General features: G+C 44.6%; 1 protein-coding gene across 11 annotated transcripts in view; it reads right to left on the bottom strand.

Moving 5' to 3' along the window:
• Atp6v0a1 (ATPase H+ transporting V0 subunit a1) overlaps positions 1 to 21069 on the bottom strand; it is a 70138-nt gene that overhangs the window by 5401 nt on the left and 43668 nt on the right. For 5 of the 11 annotated variants that reach the window (XM_029564582.1, XM_008835299.3, XM_029564581.1 and 2 more), the window contains exons 14-21: positions 20358 to 20448; positions 17636 to 17754; positions 15539 to 15755; positions 14911 to 15018; positions 10203 to 10310; positions 9023 to 9040; positions 3549 to 3666; positions 3097 to 3268 (exon numbers count right to left, since the gene is read on the bottom strand). In XM_029564582.1, the coding sequence (XP_029420442.1) occupies positions 3097 to 3268; positions 3549 to 3666; positions 9023 to 9040; positions 10203 to 10310; positions 14911 to 15018; positions 15539 to 15755; positions 17636 to 17754; positions 20358 to 20448 (951 nt within the window). The remainder of the gene's footprint in view (positions 1 to 3096; positions 3269 to 3548; positions 3667 to 9022; positions 9041 to 10202; positions 10311 to 14910; positions 15019 to 15538; positions 15756 to 17635; positions 17755 to 20357; positions 20449 to 21069) is intronic. The other 6 variants (XM_029564583.1, XM_029564585.1, XM_029564586.1 and 3 more) reach the window with 3 other exon arrangements.

Below are 21069 nucleotides of genomic sequence, written 5' to 3'. Positions count from 1 at the left end.
TTTCTTTATGGAGCCAGGTCCCTTTCTATAGGGCACCCCACTCTTCATCAGAGTAGCCATGATCTGTTTATGATGTCAGGCCCGGTGACAGACACTTGGTATGTGCATTACTCCCTATTTGCTTCTAACTCAGTAACCTTGCCATGTGGCTGTTGTCTTTCTGTCCACATGAGACAAAGGCAGGTTCAGAGAGGTCAATAATAATCTGCCTGTGAGGTAGTGCTGGGATTCAAACCCAGGCAAGCTTGTCCCAGATGTCTGCTCTCCCATCACTCATCACATGCTCTGCTCACCTCCTTCAGGAGGACGGAAGAATACACTGTTACTTGAAGGCCACAGGGGAGGCTGAGGATAAAGAAACATCTGGCAACAATATGTGTCATACATTCAAACCTGCCTCAGCTGCCTCTGGAGGTGAGACCCAAGCACAGGCAGCCTCCCTCATGACATGGTGCTCACCTTGCTAAACTACCTGACGGCTCTGTTCTACCCTTCACTCCTCCTCACCTTGCCCAGAATTGGGGGTAACCAGCCTTTAACACAGGCTGGAATCAAGGAGGGGTAGTCACTGTTCCCTCAAGCCCAGGCTCCGGAGACAGAGACATGAACAGGAAAGCAAGGAGGCCAAGAGAGCAAGAAAAAGTGAGTCACTAGGGGTCTGGTGCGCAGACGTTCCTTCACCCGCAGTGGCTGAGGAAGTGTGCTGGGGAGAGCTGGCTGATAAGCTGAGAACAGAGTGCGGAGCCAGCACCCTGAAAAATGTAGCAGTCCAACCTCCCAGGCTCCACAGTAAACAAACTGCTGAGTGCAGAGGAGAGGAGCCCAGAGGGGGAAAGCCAGGGCAGAGAAAGCAGCTTCTCCTGATGCAGGAAGGGCCTTCTAGAGCAGCTCAGAGGGAAAACTAGTCTCAGCCCTGGCACACCCTTAACATGCCTCACTTTTCCTCCATAACTTGGCACTGCCACCAACAGAATCTGTGAAGAAGCCTGGCTGTAATCCAGCCAGAAGAGAAATCAAAGACCATAGGAGTGGACTAGAGGTCCAGCCAGATGCCAGAGAATCCAGGGAGCCGTGCAAAGAGCTCCTGGAGCCCAGGATCACTAACACTGCAGATCACCTCATCCAGGGGTTTCTGAGTTGGGTCAGTGAGTTTATGGGTGTAGTACAGTATGTGGGGTGGGACAGGGTATAGAGTTCCCTGAAGAAGAATCATGACATAAAGGACTAAATGGAACCCCCAGGGGAAGAGCTGGAGTTTGCCAGATGAAATACAAGTTTCCCGCTTTTTTTTGTTTAATATTTTATTTATTATTTTAATTTTATGTGTATGAGTGTATTGCCTGCATGTATGTGAGTGCACCCATGTCATGTGACGCTGCGGAGTTAAGAAGAGAGCTTCGGATTCCCCCAGAACTGGAGTTAAGGACGGTTCGTAGCTGCCATGTGGGTGCTGGGAATCGAACCTGGGTCCTCTGCAAGAGCAGTCAGTGCTCTTAACCGCTGAGCCATCTCTCCAGCCCCAGGTTTCCCATTTTTAATATGAGTATGTTTCCTGAACATTTGAGAAATATTCATACAAAAAAGTACTGTTTATCTGAAATTCAAACTTAACTGAGTATTTTGTATTTCAAAATTTTTTAGTTACACTTATTGATTTTTTTTTTTTCCTTTGGTCTTTTTGAAACAGGGTCTCCCTGTAGCCCCAGATGGCCTGGAACTATGTAGACCAGGCTGGTCTTGAACTCACAGAGATCTGCCTGCCTCTTCCTCCTTGAGTGGTGGGGCTACAGGCATGTGCCACCATGCCCAGCTATTTATTGATTTTGTGTGTGTACACAAGTCTGGTACAATGCAGATGTGGAGATCAGAGGATAATTTGAGGGAGTTGGATTTTTTCTACTATATGAGTCCATGGGATTAAACTCAGGCCATTAGGCCTAGCAACAAGTGTCTTAACCCACTGAGCCATGCCACTGGCCTTGCTTTTTTTTTTTTTTTCTTTTTTTAATACTTTATTATTTTTATTTTTTATGTGTATGAGTGTTATGCCTGCATGTAGATAAGTGCACCCATGTCATGCAATGCCCAAGGAAGACAGAAGAGGCTGTTGGATCCCCTGGAACTAGAGTTACGAACAGTTGTTAGCTGCCAGCTGGGATTTGAACCCCAGTCTTCTGCAAGAACAACAAGTGTTCTTAACCACTGAGCCATCTCTCCAGCCCCTTATCTTGTATTTTTATTTGCTAAATCTGGCAACCCTCCTTTAAGGTCACAGCCACAGCCCTGCTGCTAGCTCTCCCATTCCTGGGCTCTTTCTGCATATAGAGTAACTATGAGCCACCCAGTGCATTAGGGAGAACAAACACCACACCACGCGCCCCCATGCCGCCTTCTGAAATGCTGCTTTAGTGTCCCTAGCCATGCCAGAGCCAAGAGTGGAGCTCTTGGAGCTCAGCCACAGTGGAGCTCCCAGGCGTTCTACCAAGCGACACTGGCACTGTCATAAAGAGCCAGAGGCAGGGTTCAGTGTGTGTTAGCCAGGTCCTGGACCTAATCTATTCCAGTACTGCTCTAAAGATAGGAGACCCAATCTATTCCAGTACTGCTCTAAAGATAGGAGTCGCATGCCAGGACAACAAAAACAAACCCTCACACCCAAAACACAAAGTCCTTAGCTGGGTGTGGTGGGGATGCCTATAATACTGACACTTGAGAGGCTGAAGCAGAAGAATTAGAGTTCAAGGCCAGCTTAGGCTATAGTGAGACCCTGTGTCAAAAAACAAAAAAAACCCCAAAAAACCCAAAATCTCCCAAAAAAACTGAAAGACAAAACAAGACTTGTTCTCATCCCCAACCCCAGCAACTTTACAGTCAAAAGCAATGAAGGTGGCTAAATGCTGAAAGTAGGGAGTAGGAACCGTTCCTGGAACTTATGATTTTTTTTTTTCAAGGCTCAGTGCCAAAGCTGTGAGGGCTGGAGAATGCCGGCCCCCCTTCCTAGAGGACAGACTCCTAGTGCCATGCAGGAGACCTGACCATTCTCTGTGGCCAAGGACACCCCCACCTCCCGCTCCACCCTGACCCACTGCCTCTCACCAGTGTAACCGCAGTGCATGGAGGAAGGCTGAAAGGCCCTCCATGATCAGCAGGATGGCCACAGTCAAGGTAGCAAAGGCAGTGAAGATGAAGAACAGTGCCAACCCCCCTGCCAAGCTCCTCACATTCAATCCAATGTGGATCACCATGGTCCAAAGCACTTCAGAGAGCTCTGGGGGCAGGAAGGACACAAGGCACAGTTTAGTTTGTCAAGAGGTGGCTGTGTTTTTCTCTGCCACTCCTCCCTGCATGGACCCTGGATTCCTGCAGGATTACCATGCACAGCTAACTTGTATAAGGGCTGATACTCCTGTGCGCACTCATTCCTGGATTCAGGAGCTAGACTAGTTCCAGAACCTTGATGTGTTTCCATTCTGGGGAAGCCCCTACTCATCTAAGGGAGGTCCCAGAGAAGGAGAGATCCTCAGCTCTGGATTAGAGAACGTACTTACGTGCATGAGCAAGGCTGAGGGCCCAGAGCCGCAGGTAGGAGGCGGTATTGGAGATGCAACCGAGGCAGTACTCGATGGTGTGGATTGCCTGGTGGACCATGGTGTCTGCAAAGTCAAACTGTCATGGGAGGAAACCACAGGAGAAATGAGGCTAAGAGGAGAGTGTGCAGGGTTCGGAGTCACCCCTTGAGCAAGGCCAGGGCAGGGGCCATTGCTCATAGCTGACATCTCACCTGTAGAGGGTCTGGGGTAACTGGTGTTGATGTCAGGTCACCTGATTGCGGCAATGCCTTTCCCAGAAACCCTTCCTTGTCTGGCTTCCAACTGAGTCCTCTCAACCCCCCTTACTGCATCATATCACTTTTTCTTCGAGACAGTCTCACTATGTAATTTCAGGCAGATCTTGAACTTGAAATTCTACTGCCTTAGTCTCTCTTGTGCACATTGTGCTGTGCATTATCACACCAGGCATTATAGATCATTGATGGATTGAGACAGAGTCTCACTGTGCTGCCTTGGATGGTCTGGAACTCTCTATGTAAACTAGGTTAGCCTTGAACTCAGAGATCTGCCTGCCTATGCCTCCTGAGTTTTGGGATTAAAGGAATTTTTGGGGGAGGGGGTCTTTTTTTTTTTTGGTCTTTTTAAGACAGTGTCTCCCTGTAGCCCCAGCTGTCCTGGAACTATGTAGACCAGGCTGGCCTTGAACTCACAGAGGTCCGCCTGCCTCTGCCTCCTGAATGCTGGCATTAAAGGTGTGCGCGCCACCACTCCCAGCTTGTTTTTGGGTCTTTTTGAGGCAGGGTCTTCCATAGCCCCATATAACCTGGAACTCACTATGTAGATCAGACTGGCTTTGAACTCACAGAGATCCACTTGCCTCTGCCTCCCGAGTTCTGGGATTAAAGGCATACGCCACAACGCCTGGCGGATTTTTTTAAAGACTTATTTATTTTTATTTTATGTGTATGAATATTTGCCTGCATGTATGTATATGTACTATGTACATACCTGGTGCCCATGGAGGGTGGAAGAGGACAGTAGATCCTCTGGAACTGGAGTTACAGATAGTTTTGAGCATGGTGGCTCACACTTGTAATCTCAGAACTGAGAAGGCTGAGGTAGGAGAATCAGGAATTTAAGGCCAACCTAAGCAACATAGTGAGACACTGTCTCCAAAAAACCCTGGGCATGGCAGCACATGACTTTAGTCCCAGAGGCAGGCAGATCTCTGAGCCTGAGGCTAGCCTGGTCTATATAGTGAGTTCCAGCTGGGGCTACAGGGAGATGGTGTACCAAAAAAACAAAGTAAAACAACAGGTGGGCTGGGAGCCAGGGATGTGGCTCGGCTGTACACTTATCTAACATGTTGAAGACCCTGGATTCAACTCCTAGTGCAGTATTAAAAAAGGGACTGGGGTTGGGGGTCTGGAACAAGCTCTTGGGAGTCTACTTTTAGGACTGCTCCAAGGACAACCAAGGGGAATGCATATTTCTGAACTTGGTATGTTCCAGGCCCAGGTGGAGAAATCAAAAGCCCACTAAAGACCAGGCGGTGGTTTTCTTTCTGAAACTGTTCCCAGAGCCCAGTCAGGATCACTTTGACTCTGAAAACTAGAGTAATCCTTGCTACTCTGAGTTACCTCAACCCCAGCAATGTTTAAAGAGCTCTTTCCCATTGCTGCTGCATAAGTTAATTGGAAAGGAAGTCCAGAGCTCCAGGGAGCCCAGGTCTTTATTCCTAAGCTCAGTGAAAGCAGGGTGCCTCCTAGTGTTTTCATTCAACCAAATTTTCTCTCATTAAAAAAGAAAAAGAGGCTGGGCATGGTGGTGCAAGCCTGTAGTCCCAGCTCTTGGGAGGCAGAGGCACGTGGATCTCTGTGAGTTCAAGGCTAGCCTGGTCTACACAGTGAGCTCCAGGGCAGCCCCCACTATAGGGAGACCGTCTCAAAAACACCAAAAAATTAAAAAAAAAAAAGAGCCAGGTATGGCTGTGTGCACCTGTAATCCAGCACTGGCTTGTGGCCCCAGCTCTTGCCTATGATCCCAGCACTTGGAAGGTAGAAGCGGAAGGAGCACAAGGCCGTCCTTGGTCTACATAGTGAGTTCTAGTCAGCTTGGGCTACAGGAGACCCTGTCTCAGTGTCCCCACCCCCCAAAAAAGGGGGAGGATGGAAAGGAGACAACGTTCACGTCTAGTAATACCCCTGCCTCTCTTCTTCATTCTCATCTTCGGCTTTGGAACCTGGGAATGTTTTCTCAGGGAAGATGAGGATGAAGGGGAAATCTAGCCTAGTACTTTCCAACCTTTTTGTTCCTGCTCCAGGGTGACTTTTCTTAGCAAGATGGTTGCTTCCCTTCCCAATGGTTAAAACTCTGAGACGCTCCGTGCCCTGACTATACTTTGTGGTGTCTATCACTACGGCCTCTTCCTCCTCCAGATGCTGATCTCTTCTTAGTCTCTCTCCCACTTCTGTGACTTCCTCCATCACTGTTCTTCCAAGAGTCCCTAGGGTTACAGCTTCATCCCCTGGATCTTTTCTTTCTTTTTTTAAAAAAAAAAATTATTGGACTGGAGAGATGGCTCAGCAGTTAAGAATGCTGGTTGTTCTTGCAGAAGACCAGGGCTTGAATCCCAGCACCCACATGACAGCTAACAACTGTCCGTCTTTAACTCCAGTTCCAGGGGATCCGACGGCCTCTTCTGTCCTCCGTGGGCATGGCATGACACAGGTGCACTTACATACATGCGGGCAATACATTCATACACATAAAATAAAAATAATAAATAAAATATGAAAAAAATTATTTTTATTTTATGTGTATGAGTGTAATGCCTGCATACAGGTGGGTGCACCCATGTTCTGCAATGCCAGAGAAAGAAGAGGATGCCCTGGAACTGGAGTTAAAGACAGTTGTTAGCCACCATGTGCGTGCTGGAAATTGAACCTGGGCCCTCTGCAAGAGCAGCCAGTGCTCTTAACCGCTGAGCCATCTCTCCAGCCCCGGGTCTTTTCAAGATTTCTTTTTTATTTATTTGTGTGTGTGTGTGTGTGTGTGTACATGAGTGCAGTACCTGTAGAGGCCAGAGGAGGGTATCAGATCCCCTGGTGCTAGAGCACCTGCTGTGGGAGCTGGGAACAGAACTTGGGTGTTCTACAAGAGCGGTACATGCTCTTAACCATTGAGCCATCTCTGTAGCCCCCACTTAGGTCTGTTCTGTCGGAATGACACTCATAGCCTCATTGGGCACCCCCAGGGGTAACTCTCGAATGGAACCTCCCTCTCTGTGTTCCGACTCTCAATTAGCTGTGCTATGTATCTCCTGGTGCACCACAGGCTTCCAGACTCATTATCACTGAATGAAACTCAGAAACCACTGTCCTCTGTCCCCACTAAGACTTCTGCTTCATGTCCCATTCATGAAAGCCCTAGGACCTTAGCTTTACTTCTTCAATATCCCACATTGGCCCCTTCTTTTCCAACGCCCCCTATAAGTGACTTACTTCACTTTAAGTCACCTAGTCCTTTTCTGAGTCCAAGTCTCCAGCTCACCCTCCCCACCCAGTGCATTCTACAACTCTACCACTAGTGGTTAAGCTATAGATGTTGTTCTCCTTCCTCTCTTCCTGCCTCAAGAGATTCCTGCTTAGTCAGACATAGCTTGGGAGGAGGTACCTAAGGGGATCCTTTCTTGGTCTCTTCTTTCCAAGCACCCTAGTACCTGTCAGGTGCCTTTTTCCTTTCCTCACAGCATCCTGGGCACACATCTATCATAGAACTGTTACCATACTGTCGCCTACTTTGGAAGATCCCTAAAGGCAAGAACTGTTTTTCTTCTCCCAGTTTCTATGGCATTAAACATAGTGGTTGACACAGCGAGGGCAAGTGAATGCATAGATGGATGAGTGAGTGTGTGGAGAGGTGATGACTGTACCAGGTGAGAAGACACAGTGGGGAGAGGAGTTTCTGACCCCTGTTGAATGGTCACAGTCTTTGGAGATTTCCCAAATACCAAGTGGCCTGGCTCTGGTTTGTACCCAAACTGAGTGCCTCCCAGAAGAGGGCACAACCGCCTGCCTAGAACAAACAAGTTTTTACATCCAAGCAAAGTGGGGAATTGCAGAAGTAGGCTAGACTTCTTTTTAAGAACCTTGTTTTGTTTGGAATCATTACATAAATGTCAAAATCATCTAAAGTTGGCTGTGGGAAACCATGCTTGATAAAGGTAAAATGTATGACTTCAAGGAAGACAAGAAAAGCTAATTCCCTGAGTGTACTAGGTGGCCAGGGGGAGAGAAACTAAACTACAGTTGGTAGTCCAACTCCCAGGGACATGGCTACAAATGAGGCCATTGGCACTGGATGTCGGCCAGACCATTCTGACAATGGCTAAGGCACAGGGTGCTTATGTGGAAAGCAGTATTGCTGAAGTGATGGTACTGGGAGAGGGTCAGCTTCTCACCAACATGAATCTGAGCTCCCCCCCCAAAGCCATGCCAGGCAGTTCAGCCAGCAACCATGCACGGATGACTGGTCCAGGAAAAGGGCATTGCTGATGCCAGCAAAGCCTCTCCAGACTTCAGGGAGACCAAACACTGCCTGTTTTTACACAGCACAGCAAATGTTTTCCCACTGCCATGCATGGCCCCTTAGAGAGCTCAGGAGAGGGAGGGGACGGTTCACAGATACAGGTATATTAGAGAGAAATTTGGGGGAAAGATGCAAACAGTGCAGCAAGGCCTTTTAAAAACCTGTTTCAAAACCTGTGTGCTACTAAATAAACTACTGCTAATCTAGAAGGCCTGGTCCTCCGCACATGGCCTGGATATTTAACTTTCTTTCCACTTCGTTATTCTTTATGTGTACCTAATGTATGAATGCCTTTCATGCAGGTGTCCCCCGCCCCCACACATCTGAGAGGCATTTGAAAGCTGATTATTTCTCAACTAGGTCACATGGAGCTAGAGCTAACCCCAAGCAAGAGTCTTGTGGCCTTAAGTTTAAGTACCACCAAGCTGATGAGGGTAGCAGAAGAGGCTGGCTGCATCTCAGACAGGGAGGAAGGGTAAGCTTCGCTCACAAGCACTCAGGAGCAGGGTGGAGACCACTACCCCCGGTGGCAGAGCAAGCACAACATCACAGGAGAGGAAGGTGGAGGCCCATGGACTTAACCCTGAGGACAGTCACTTCAAGAATGCCAGCAGGGACATTACTTGCAGCTTCTTCAAAGCCAATTTCAGAGGTATTAGATCAGCAAAGTCAATGACACAAAGACAGAGGTGACCAACATGAGATGCAGTTAATGGAGATGAGCTTTTCAGAACACAGGCTCACAGACTGGTTAGAAATGGCCAGTGAGATGCAGGATGCACGGCGTCATGTGTGTGGCTCCAGGGTGCAGCAGGGTTGGCAGAGTTATCACAAGGATGGGAAAAGAGAAGCCCAGAGAAACATGAAGGCTTTGGTCTTACCACTTCGTCCTCGGTAGGCTTGAAAACACAAATTTACACTTAATGGGAAGCTATGCCACACACAAGGTCACAAGCTATGAGCATGTATTACTGAACTGCTTCTTGGGAAGACGGCTAATGATAAATGGGAATAACATATTATAGGCAAGTGTCCTTAGCATACATGTAAAGGGAAATCAGAGAATTAAGAAACATACTTTTTCAAAGGCACCCCAACACTTGCAATTAAAAAAAGCCATGGTTAAAGCGTCTAGAATGAAAAATCTAATCTGGGTCCTTCATTTCTAATCTATTTGCTTTAAATAATAATACAATGAATAGATGAGATTTTAATAGTTCAGTTTGGAGGCTTTGTGCCATGAGTGCTCAGGCAAGAGAGTTAATTTTAAATAACTAAAATTGGAAGTAGAGTCAAAAGGAAAGGCTAGCCTAATTCCTTTCCATTCTCCCTATAAAAAGAAGGCAAATAACAATTTTAAAAAGCTCCTAAAAAAAAAAACTTCTTTAGAACAAAGGAAAGAATTGAGTGAAAAGGAAGCCAACAGAGTGGGAGAAAATCACCAGTTATACATCTGACAGAAGATTAATATCCAGAGCTGGGCATGGTGGCATACATCTATAATCCCAGCACTTGGGAGGCAGAGGCAGGAAGATCCACATAGCTAGTTCCAGGCTTGTCCAAGCTACATAGTGAGACACTGTTTCAAGAAACAAAGCAAGCAAAAAAAAAAAAAAAAAAGGAAAAAAAAAATTTTAAAAACCCCCAAAAAAAAAAAAAAAAAAAAAAAATATCCATGAGCACAGCTGGTAGGCAGTGTGACTAGGACAACTGATTCCTGGAAGGATTAAAGGATGAAGAAGCTAGCCAGGTGCTCTGTATTCCTGGGGACAAGAGCTGGGATGTTGGGAGCTGCCTGGGCTGAGGAGAGCAGTTAGTAACTGAGGTCACACACAGTGCACTGTGGACACCTCGGAATTCAAGAGGAGCAGGGCTGCGGCCAGCTCCTGGAGTTTAGATAGAGCAGGCTCCACAGAAAAAGCTTCGGGACCTTAAGCCGGCCAGAGGGAGGCCAATCATTAGTACTTTTATTTTGCAAGAAGGCTGGAGTAAGCCTAGTAGGAATCAAGACTAGGGCTGCCTGTGGTGGAACGAGAGGAAGCCCACACCACTGGATCTTACCTCTTCCGCGTCCTCTGAATGGGTGGAGAGCTGGTCATGCTGAATAATCTCAGCATCCTCCTCTGTCGGTCCGTTGCCCACCCTGATCCCACCAAAGTTGAGAGTTCCCTACACAGATGAACAGAAAGAGTAGTATTTGCCTGGGCTTTAATGTGGCACTCTGTGAGGTGGGGAAGGGTGATGGTTAGTACATACAATCCTCAGAAAGGCATACATCCTAACAACAAAAGCAAAATGTACTGATTGAACAAGCCAAGTAAAAATGAACAATTGTCCCACCCCAACATCCACTGCCCTGGCTCCCACCAGTGGCAACCTGCATTTACCACCTCATCTGGCCACACCAAGATGCATCAACCTTGCCTTGGTCAATGCTAACTGAGAATCCTGCCTGAAGGAGAGGCTGAATAAACACTCTCCTAACGAGTGTAGATAAAACTGTAAAGTCTGCAAGCCCCAAGCTTTGCTGGAGTGGAAGATTAGACTTTCTCAGAGGGACAGGGGCTAAATGACATGGTGAACGTGCCCTGGTCTGATAAACTTTCAACAGGAGTCCAAGAGTTCCAGCAACTTCTACCAGAAATGTCCCAGGTCTCTGTCTAGGAACAAAGGATTCCCTAGGTCAAGGAAGGACATCACAACAAAACAAAACACTAGCAGGCACTCATTTGTGGCTAAAGAATACTGAGTTTAAAAAATGTAAACGACATCAAAGAGGCCCTTTCCATCAAAGGGTTCTGGAGTGTTAACACAACTCTATAGGTATGTGGGCAGGTGCTGCCTGGGTATTTACTCTTGTTTTCACAGAAACAGTCTTTAGCAGACATCTGCAAACTGAATTTTAAAGTCAATTTGATTTGTGAGTTTACTGTGGTAAAAGGACTCCCTGGGCTGGGTCTGACAGATGTCAATTAGTGCCAACCTGTGTCAGAGTGAAAAGGAACTTAGGAAGCAGCCCCTTAGCACCACTTCCTATGGTGTCTGTCCAGTTAAGAGCTGCTCACCTGCAACATGCCTTCTAGTAGCAGTGTGGACAGTATGCAAGCAGGGAGACCGACTTTCCTGTGGTCTCCCTCCTCAGTTTCACCCAGTAGTACCTCTCTAACTATAGCTCACTGATGAGCTCAGATCCCAGCATTCAGGTCTGATTTCCCCTCTTCCTTGTAATAGTGATCCTACAAGGCTGGTCACAGACCCAGCCACATCAGAATCACTTTGAAAGTGCATTTTGAATAGATTCTCAAATACTAACCCCAGAAGTTATAAATTTAGTAGGTCTGGGGCATGGGAAATTGTTATTGAAAAATGGTATAATCATTGTGAAGGGTACATCAACATGTAGAGCACATTGCACCCTCGATATTCAATAGTCCCACTGCTGGGATATCTATATCTTTAAAACGTAGTAAGCCATGTACGGATAAAGATATTTCCTGTATCATTATGTATGATAGCAAAGAGCTGGAACAAGCAACACATCCATCAACAGTGATTACATAATTTCGGCATATCCAATGGAATATTCTACGGAAAGCTAGGTACCATAAAAAGGTTAACTATCAATCACTATGAAACAACCTCTAAGATACACTTAGAGACAGAAGAGTGCTTCAGTTAAAATATAGTTCTTAATGTCTCTCCCCTTCTATATACACACACAAACCTACACATGTATCTATAGATGACAGAAACATGTTAGAGGCAAAGCCCCTACCAGTTAACAATGCCTTGGAAGAGAAGAGTGGAGGGGACTGAGGATTCTTCTTGGTTAGTAGGCATTCTCCAGTTAAGGGTACCTATTTTACTTTTTTTATTTATTTTTAAAATCGGCAGGGGACTGCCTGGGTCATGGAATTATTTTATTTTTTCCTTCCAATTATCTGTTTTAATCCCAAATTCAAAGTTTACAAGGTGATTCTAATGTACAGTCAGATTTGAGAACCACTAAGGCCTAGGCACTTCCAGGTCAGGTACAATTCATGCCTGACTACTTTCAAAGGGAAGACTCTTAAGTATTACAAAGGGCACAGAAGGAGACTCCAGTGCATTCTGGCTTGGGTTATACAGGGTAGAGAACGGAAGCTTCAGAATTCAAAGTTCCATTTCTGAAGGTTTCCCCAATCAGCAGATGAATAGAGAGCAGACAGGTTCTCCCAGCCAGGTTCTAATGCGTATCCTACAGAGCACAGGGAATGGGAGTTACTGGAAGGGGATAAGAGACACACATCAGCAAACAGAAGGAAAGCTCAAACTGTGACACGCCACTTTCAGACAGCCGAGAAGACAAAAAAATGGAACAAACCATATTTGTGTTCATATCATCAGCCCTTGGAGGTCAAGGGTCTAGGGACCTTCTTGTAGGGGGGTCACCCTCACGCTGATGGGCTGCTATCCAGAACAGAGATCCAGTGACAGAACCAGCAGAATAAGAAGATCCCATCAAAGTGAAAGTTTCCAGACTGGGCATTTTAACTTGAGGCTTATCATAGAAGATGGTACCAGATTTAAAAGAATCAAGACTTCTCAGATGCACCTTATAGTGCTGAGACTAGCAAAAAGAAAACTGCATGAACAGAAAAACCCATAATCGGTAGTATGTACTTTATTTCTCATAGGGAAGGGAAGTAAGTTCAAGTGGCAAGATTAAAGTTTCTTCTGGTCCAAGATATCAGCCCCTTTAGACTAGTCCTAAAAGGACAGCTAAGCAATTTTAAAAGTTTAAAATGATCAGAACACCTACTGTAGAAATAGTTATCCACGCAAACACTGCCTTGTCTATAAAGGATTATATACTAACAGTAGTACATGAATAAATACTAGTGAGATTTTAAAAGTCTAGAATACGCTAGACTAACTATACACCAGACTAAGTGATATTAGTGCATTATAAGATTCTGGTTAGAAGTTGGCTTTTGAGGACAAATGTTCGAATGCCTAACATTCAAACTGCCGTTACTGCATCATAAGTTAGTATCAGAGGAGGAAGATCAAGACAGATGACTCTGAGCTGGGTGTGGTAGTGCACACCTTTGATCCTAGCACTTGGGAGGCTGAGGCAGGTGAATCACTGAGATCAAGGCCAGCCTGGATGGTCTATATAGCAAGCCACCTTGTCTCAAAAAAGAAGGAGGAGGGGGAGGGGGAGGAGGAGGGGGGAGAAAAGAAAAACAAAAACAAACAAAAGAAATCAAGGCCAGTCTGGTCTACAACTATTTAGCAAGTTCCAGGCCAGCTGGGGCTACAAGGAGACTGTCTCAGAGGGAGGAGGGGGAGGAGGAGGAGGGAGGAGGAAGAAAAAGACAGATGACTCTGGTTATTACACCGGATATACAGTATGCATAAGACACATGTAAGGGGACGGCTCAATGAAACAGCTGAGCACATGAGGGCTTCTGAATCACAACAAAGGAAACAGGTATAGACTCTCTAAAGAAGGTGACTCACTGCTAAGAAGAACAGAGGTCCATGCATCACTTTGAAGTAGAACTCTAAATACAGAGAATCAATTTTAAAAAATCAGAGATATTCTTGTCTTGGTGCTAAAAAATCACCCCATACATGGTCACAAAATACAGACACAAAAGTGGATGAGTCCAAGAGCAACATCTTAGAATAAGACACTGGGACTCAGAGAGGGGGCACAATAGCCACTCTGCTCCATGGGTAGGACTATGCTTACATATCTGAATAGAAACTTAGTAGACCAATGGTAAAGATGATACCAGAATCTAGTCTCAAGAGGTGGAAAGCTCTTCCATCATCATCTCAGTGAGTAACAAAACACACACATCCCACACTCCCAATGGTATTAAAAAAGAATTCTGCTGCACTGTTTGCCACCTCTTTAAACAGATGTTTGGTTTGTGGAGTTAATTGACTCACTGTTGCAGCCGCTGCTGCCTCTAGTCCCTGTTGGCTCGGGGTTGGGCTGACTGGGGCCTCCACAGGTTGCCCTTCCTGATAGTGAATGGAAGAAAAGAAGGGAGAAGAAAACAAAAGAGGGGGGAAGGGAAGGGAGAGATGAATGGAGGGTACACGGAAGGATGGAGATGGTCAGAAAAGGAGAAGGAGGGTCTCGTAACTCAGCTGCTCTCCAACAGGAAGAATTGTCTCACAGCCATGGGAATCATGCAACAACAAGATCTTTTAGGTTTTCCCAGGCAGTGCAGTAAGCATTATTGGATGGCCAGAAATTACACGCAATACTGAACATTTGGCAAGCTTAACTGTGTGTATGTGTGTAGAATTGATATACACACATACATTAAGTAAACACTGGTATATATGCATGTTTGGGCTCATTTTAAAAGATGATGTCTCAGCATCAGTCCTGTGGTTGCACAGGCAAACCACATGAGTGGGTTCACTGTCTGCAGCTCTTCTAACCTTGTTTTGACTGATGCTGCACTGAGACAGGCCCAGGCCTGGATTCTGCTGAGGACAGTACAAGTAAACCATGACAAGGAAAGGTAAAAACATGATTTATTCTCTCCAGTCCAGCCGCTGAAAACTGGAATTCAGGAGTCTAAGCAACAACTACGCATCTCCCTGACTTCAGCCGGCCCAGGGTTCATGCTGTAACATGTAACACAAATGCATTTTAAGATTACATGCATATGTGCACAATTAATTATATCCTCTAGGGAATTGCCTTGATCTTAAAAAAAAAAAAGAGTCTAGTAATTTTCAGTAATAGCAATATGCTTACCAAATGCTTCTTCCTCAAATACTGATGGCGAAGGACCAGTGGCTTAAACAGCAGCATCCAAGGAACACACAGTAGTGCAACTACTATGAGGAAGCACTGAATTCCTTTCTGCAAAGCAAGACAAAGTTATCGTATAAAAGTCCATTAGTCAAATACACAGTTTCCAACTCCAGAGGAAATTTTCCCCAAACAGTAATTTTTTTACAGGTCTATGAAAACACTATTTGATTTGTCAAAGTAACTAGCAAATACTATGACAAACCCTAGAATTTCCCTGTAAAATCACAGTTCTAAATTCCATCCCTTTTTACTTATTTATTTGTCTGAGACAAGATCTCACCATGTAGTTCACTCTGGCCCGGAACTCTGGCCCTTCCTGCCTTGGCTTTCTGAGTGCTGGGATTACAGGCCTGTGACATGTAGCCCTGCAAATTCTATGCTTCCTAGACACAGAAATCACAGTAACCTTCCCAAGCTAAGAAGACCAAGGAGAATGGAGTGAAGAATAGTCTGAAAACCAAATATCATATACAGAAAAGTGTTTTTAGGCTTTCTTAGGGTCAGAGTTACATTTGGCTTTGTGATCTAGGGTAGCCACATACAACAACCTTCCCCTGGGCTGACATACCTGTCCAGAGTACAGCATTGCATCACCAGACTCTGGGTAGGAAAAGAGGAACATGTTTATGAAGTGGATCAAAAGGCTTGGTGCTGTCTTAGATGTGTGAACATCATAGGCCGTCCACTTGTAAAAAATAAGGATGACCAGGTAGCCAAACAAGGAGGACATGAAGATTATCTCAGGAATAAAGCCGAAGTAGATATTCAGGGGCTTCTTGAAATAGCTGAAAAAGAAAAAACAGCGTTAAGGAGCGAACAGGCCTAGGGGCGCTCCTTCATTAAATGGAATGCTCACTAGATCGCTCCTATACAGTGCCCCTCACTGTGGAGACAATAGAAACTGAACGTCCAAACTTTTGGGCCTCAAACGGCTCTAGGAGCTAACAACTGTCCGTAACTCCAGTTCCAGGTGATCTGACAGCCTCTTCTGTCCTCCGCAGGCATTGCACAACATGGGTGCACTTACCTACATGCAGGCAATTCTACCACTTTGTGAATTACTCATTTATGTAGTGTTACTTTCTTTTTTTCTTTTCTTTTTTTTTCTTTTTGGTCTTTTTGAGACAGGGTTTCCCTGTAGCCCCAGCTGTTCTGGAACTCACTGTGTAGACCAGGCTGGCCTTGAACTCACAGAGATCTGCCTGCCTCTGCCTCCTAAGTGCTGGGATTCAAGTGTGTGCCACCACACCTGGCTCAAAGATCTTTTTTATACTTACAACTGTTAAGGAACTAATATTAAATCTCATAGGGGCTGGAGAGATGGTTCAGTGGTTAAGAGCACTGACCGCTCTTGCAGAGGGCCCAGGTTCGATTCCCAGCACCCACATGGTGGCTACTTGTTGGACGCTCCAACAGGTACGGCACAGGGGGAGAGGCCAGGACCAGCCTGGGTCCCTCTCTTAGGGGGAGTCTTGTCGAGGCAGGAACTCACTTTATTGTGTCAGGCATCAACTTATATAGTTTAAGCAAAAGGGGTGTGGAAAAGGGGGTGGGTATAGGAATGTGTCATCTGGGGCGAAGACTGTGGGCCACTGGGAATATATTACGCCAGTTGTTACTGGGCAGAGGCAATCTTAGATAGGGCACTGTTGAGTCACCTCCACACAGAAGTGACAGGCCAAAGACAGGTCACTAAACTTTAGTCAGGCTCAGGAAGTTACATTAGGCCTCATTTTTCTCCATGCCGTGTATATGAGGGTCCCGAAGGCCCAACAGCTACGAACTATCTTTAACTCCAGTTCCAAGGGACTCTGAAGCCCTCTTCTGACCTCTGCGGCATTGCACGACACGGGTGCACTCACATACATGTAGGCAACATGCTCATGCGCATAAAATAAAAAAAAAAAAGCGTGGTAGCGCACACCTTTAATCCCAGCACTTGGGAGGTAGAGGCAGGCGGATCTTTGTAGTCCAGCCTGGTCTACATAGTGAGTTCCAAGATAGCTGGGGCTACAAGGAGACCCTGTCTCAAAAAAGACAAAAAAAAAAAACCAAAAAAACCCCCAAACAACCCCCGCCTCCAAACCTCATTATAACACCATGAGGTTTATAGAAAATTGCTTTTACAATACTGGGTTACTGATTCATCTCCAAAGATGTTAAGATTTATTTAAAAAAAACAAAAAAACAAAAAAAAAAAACCTCATTATAACACCATGAGGTTTGTAGAAAATTGCTTTTACAATACTGGGTTACTGATTCATCTCCAAAGACGTTAAGATTTATTTTTCAAAAATATTTTATTTATTATTTTTATTTTTTTATATATATGAGTGTATTGCCTGCATGTATGTGAGTGCACCTGTGTCGTGCAATGCCGCGGAGGTCAGAAGAGGGCTTTGGAGTCCCCTGGAGCTGGAGTTAAGGATGATTCATAGCCGCCTATGTGGGTGCTGGGACTCGGACCCGGGTCCTCTGCAAGAGCACTCAGTGCTCTTTTCTTAAAAAATATTTTATTTATTATTTTTATTTTTTTATGTATATGAGTGTATTACCTGCATGTATGTGAATGCACCCATGTCGTGCAATGAGATATTAAGATTTCTTTAAGTAGAAGTATTCTCTGAACAAGTAGTCTTATGATGACAGGAACAAAATAACTCACATATGGTTGAACAGGCTCAGGCTGACTCCAAACAACATGTGGATGATACCAAGAATAACAGACATCTTCATCTTAAAGGAGTTGAGGAAGGTCAGTTTATTGGTAGCAATGTTCCAAATCTGTTACAACCCCAGAAAAAAAAAAGGTACTACATAAAGAATTCTTAAATGAGAAGAGTATCCATCTATTTTTTAAAAAGGACTTTTTATCAAGGAAAATTCTAAACATTCAAATAGAGAAAACAGTATAACAAACTCTTGAATGTACCCATTGGCCAGCTTCAACCAATATGTCAATTTATGGACTCATGCCAATCTTGTGTCATCAGACTCTCCCACTTCTGATTACTCAGAAGCAAAGCTGAGACAGTATATTGTTTTATCTATAAACATTTCAGTTTGGATCTCTAAAAAGTAAAGACTTCTTTTGAAACCATGACTACATTATGCTCATCACACCATTAAAGTATCAACCATGATTTTCTTTTCTTTTTTCTAATTTTGTGCCAGGCCTTTGTACATGCTAAGCAAGTGCTACGCACTGACAGGACCTCCTGACACTCACAATGCTCCATCTCTCAAGTGTGTAGGGATTATAGGTGTGTGCCACCGTGCTGGGACACATGTGCCGATCTGTTACAGATCACCTGCCATAGCGCTTATCACCCAAGAACTCCTGCTACTGTCCAGATTCTTTTCTCTGCCTTCATGGAGACATCAAGTCACACAGCCTAAATCAAGTCTTCCTACACTTTTTTCACTTGAAACCCCTTTTGTCTTTATAAAATAGGTATACAAATAAAAATTTACTGAAAATAAATCGTAAGTTTATTTTTTGATCTTTAGTTTTAGAGATTTACTTTTAAGTACAGCTTGGTGGCGCACGCCTTTAATCCCAGCACTTGGGAGGCAGAGGCAGGCGGATCTCTATATAGTTCCAGGACATCCTGGTCTATATAGCAAATTTCAGGCAAGGGCTCATAGTGAGACTGTGTCTCAAAAAATATATAAAAAAATTAGAAAATAAGATAAAAAGTAAAATCTTTAAAAGATAAGCACATTCATCTCATTAGTCTGTAAATTTGCTTCTATCTTTAACAAATAAAATTGCATATATACCAAAAATTGTTTTAAAATAAGTTTATGAGGGGGGCTGGAGAGATGGCTCAGCAGTTAAGAACACTGGCTGTTCTTGCAGAAGACCTGGGTTCGAATCCCAGCACCCACATGGCAGCTAACAACTGTCCGTAACTCCAGTTCCAGGGGATCCAACAGTCTCTTCTGTCTTCTGCGGGACTGCATGACACGGGTGCACTTGCCTATATGCAGGCAATACATGCAGACACATAAAATAAAAATAACAAATAGAATATTTAAAAAATAAGTTTATGGGGCTAGAGAGATGGTTCAGGGGTTAAGAACACGCACTGTTCTTCCAGAGGACACAAATTCAATCCTCAGTATCTATATCAGGTGGCTTACCTGTAACTCTCCAGCTCCACCAGGGTCTGACACCTCTGGCCTCTGTGAACACCTGCACTCACATGCACAAATTCACACACAGACATGCACACATAACTAAAAACAATGAAAATAAATCTCTTTCTCTTTCTTTGTTTTTGAGAGAGGGTCTCACTATGTAGCCCTGCTGGCCTGAAACTTGCTATGCAGTCCACTTTTTATTATTTTTACTTATGTGTCTGTATATGTTCGTGCCCAAGGAGACCAGAGGCATCAGATCCCCCTGGAACTGGAGTTACAGGCACTGCCAGCCACCTGATATGGGTGCTGGGAACTGAACTTGGGTCCTGTGGATGAGTAGTAAGTGCTCTTAACTGCTGAGTCATTTCTCCAGTCCCAAATATGCTTATAATGTAAATAAATAATTAAATCTTAATCTGGGCATGGTGGCACATCACATAATCCCAACATTCAGGAGGTAGAGGCATGAGGATCAGGAGTTCAAGACTCTACTCTATTTCATACTAAGTTGAAGGCAAACCTGGGCTTTGTGAGACCCTGTCTCAAAAAAACAAAAGAATTAAACTTGGGTGAATATTTGATCCTGTACAATGTAAAACATCTTTAAAATTTTTCAGGCTTTGTCAATACTTCGACTTTATATTTATCAATGGTAGTATTCAGCTTTGCATAAATACATAGAACAAAATGGCAGAAGTATGTTTAGGTTCTTTTCAGAAATTAGTGGAAATTCTTATCCTAATCCTAATCTCAAGGCAAAATTAATTTAGTAATTTTTTTTTTTTTTCCTTTTCATCTTTTTGCAACAGGGGCTCCCTGTAGCCAAAGCTGTCCTGGAACTTACTATGTAGACCAGGCTGGCCTTGAACTCACAGAGATCCACCTGCCTCTGCCTCCTGAATGCTGGAATTAAAGATGTGTGCCACCACGCCCTTTAATTATATTCACCTTAATTCTCTCATTTCAGGATCACAGTTAAAAACTTTGAGGCAGAGGCAAGAGGATCAAAAGTTCAAGCCCCGATTGAGCTACGGAGTGAGTTGAAAGCCAGTCCAAGCAACTCAATGAGACTTGTCTCAAAATGAAACAAACAAACGAACAAGTAAAATGAGGCCTGGGATATATTTCAAGCCATAGAGCACCTGTCCAGCATGCACAAGGCCTTACATTCAATTCTTAGCGCCAACAACAAACAAAAATCTCTGGGAGCCAGCAACATACAGGAAAAGAGGTATTCTTACTGGATCAATGCCAAATGGGTATGGTCCACCAAAAACTCCAGGTATGGCTGGGTTCAACTGGAGTACAGGGTTTCCCAGAAGTGTTTCTTCCCTATGGTGTTAGGAGAAAAAAGTCTTATTTATTTTTTTATTGAGAAAGAGAAACTACAAGGTCTAGAAACTGATCACAAAAGAAATGACTATGCTATCCTGACTTCTCAATAAAAAAGGAAGAATTGTGGGTTGGCTGAGCAGGTATTGAGTTTGCACCCCCAGAACCCAGGTAGCAGCAGTCTTCATAGGGGGGCAAAGTCAAGCAGGTTGGCTACCTAGCCTAGCTGAAATGGCAAGCTCCAAGGTTAGCAAGGGACCCCACAGACCTCAATATGTAAGCTGGAGAACAATTAAGGAAGACACCAAGTTAACCTTGGACCTATACACACACACATACACACACACACGCACACATGTACACCTTGGACCTATACACACACACACACATGCACACATGTACATACACACACACACACACACACACACACACATATATATATATATATACATATAAAAGGTGGGGGCTGGAGAGATGACTCAGTGGTTAAGAGCACTGTCTACTCTTGCAAAGGTTCAAATCTCAGCACCCTTATGGCAGTTAATAATTATCCATAACTCCAGTTCCAGGGGATTCAACATCCTCTCCTGACCTGTGGGTACTGCAATGACATGGGTGCAC

Source organism: Nannospalax galili, unplaced genomic scaffold, assembly GCF_000622305.1.
Source record: "Nannospalax galili isolate Female #2095 unplaced genomic scaffold, S.galili_v1.0 scaffold137, whole genome shotgun sequence".
Taxonomy (NCBI): domain Eukaryota; kingdom Metazoa; phylum Chordata; class Mammalia; order Rodentia; family Spalacidae; genus Nannospalax; species Nannospalax galili.
The sequence above is the reverse complement of the archived record's forward strand: the minus strand, read 5'-3'. Positions and strand labels throughout refer to the sequence as shown.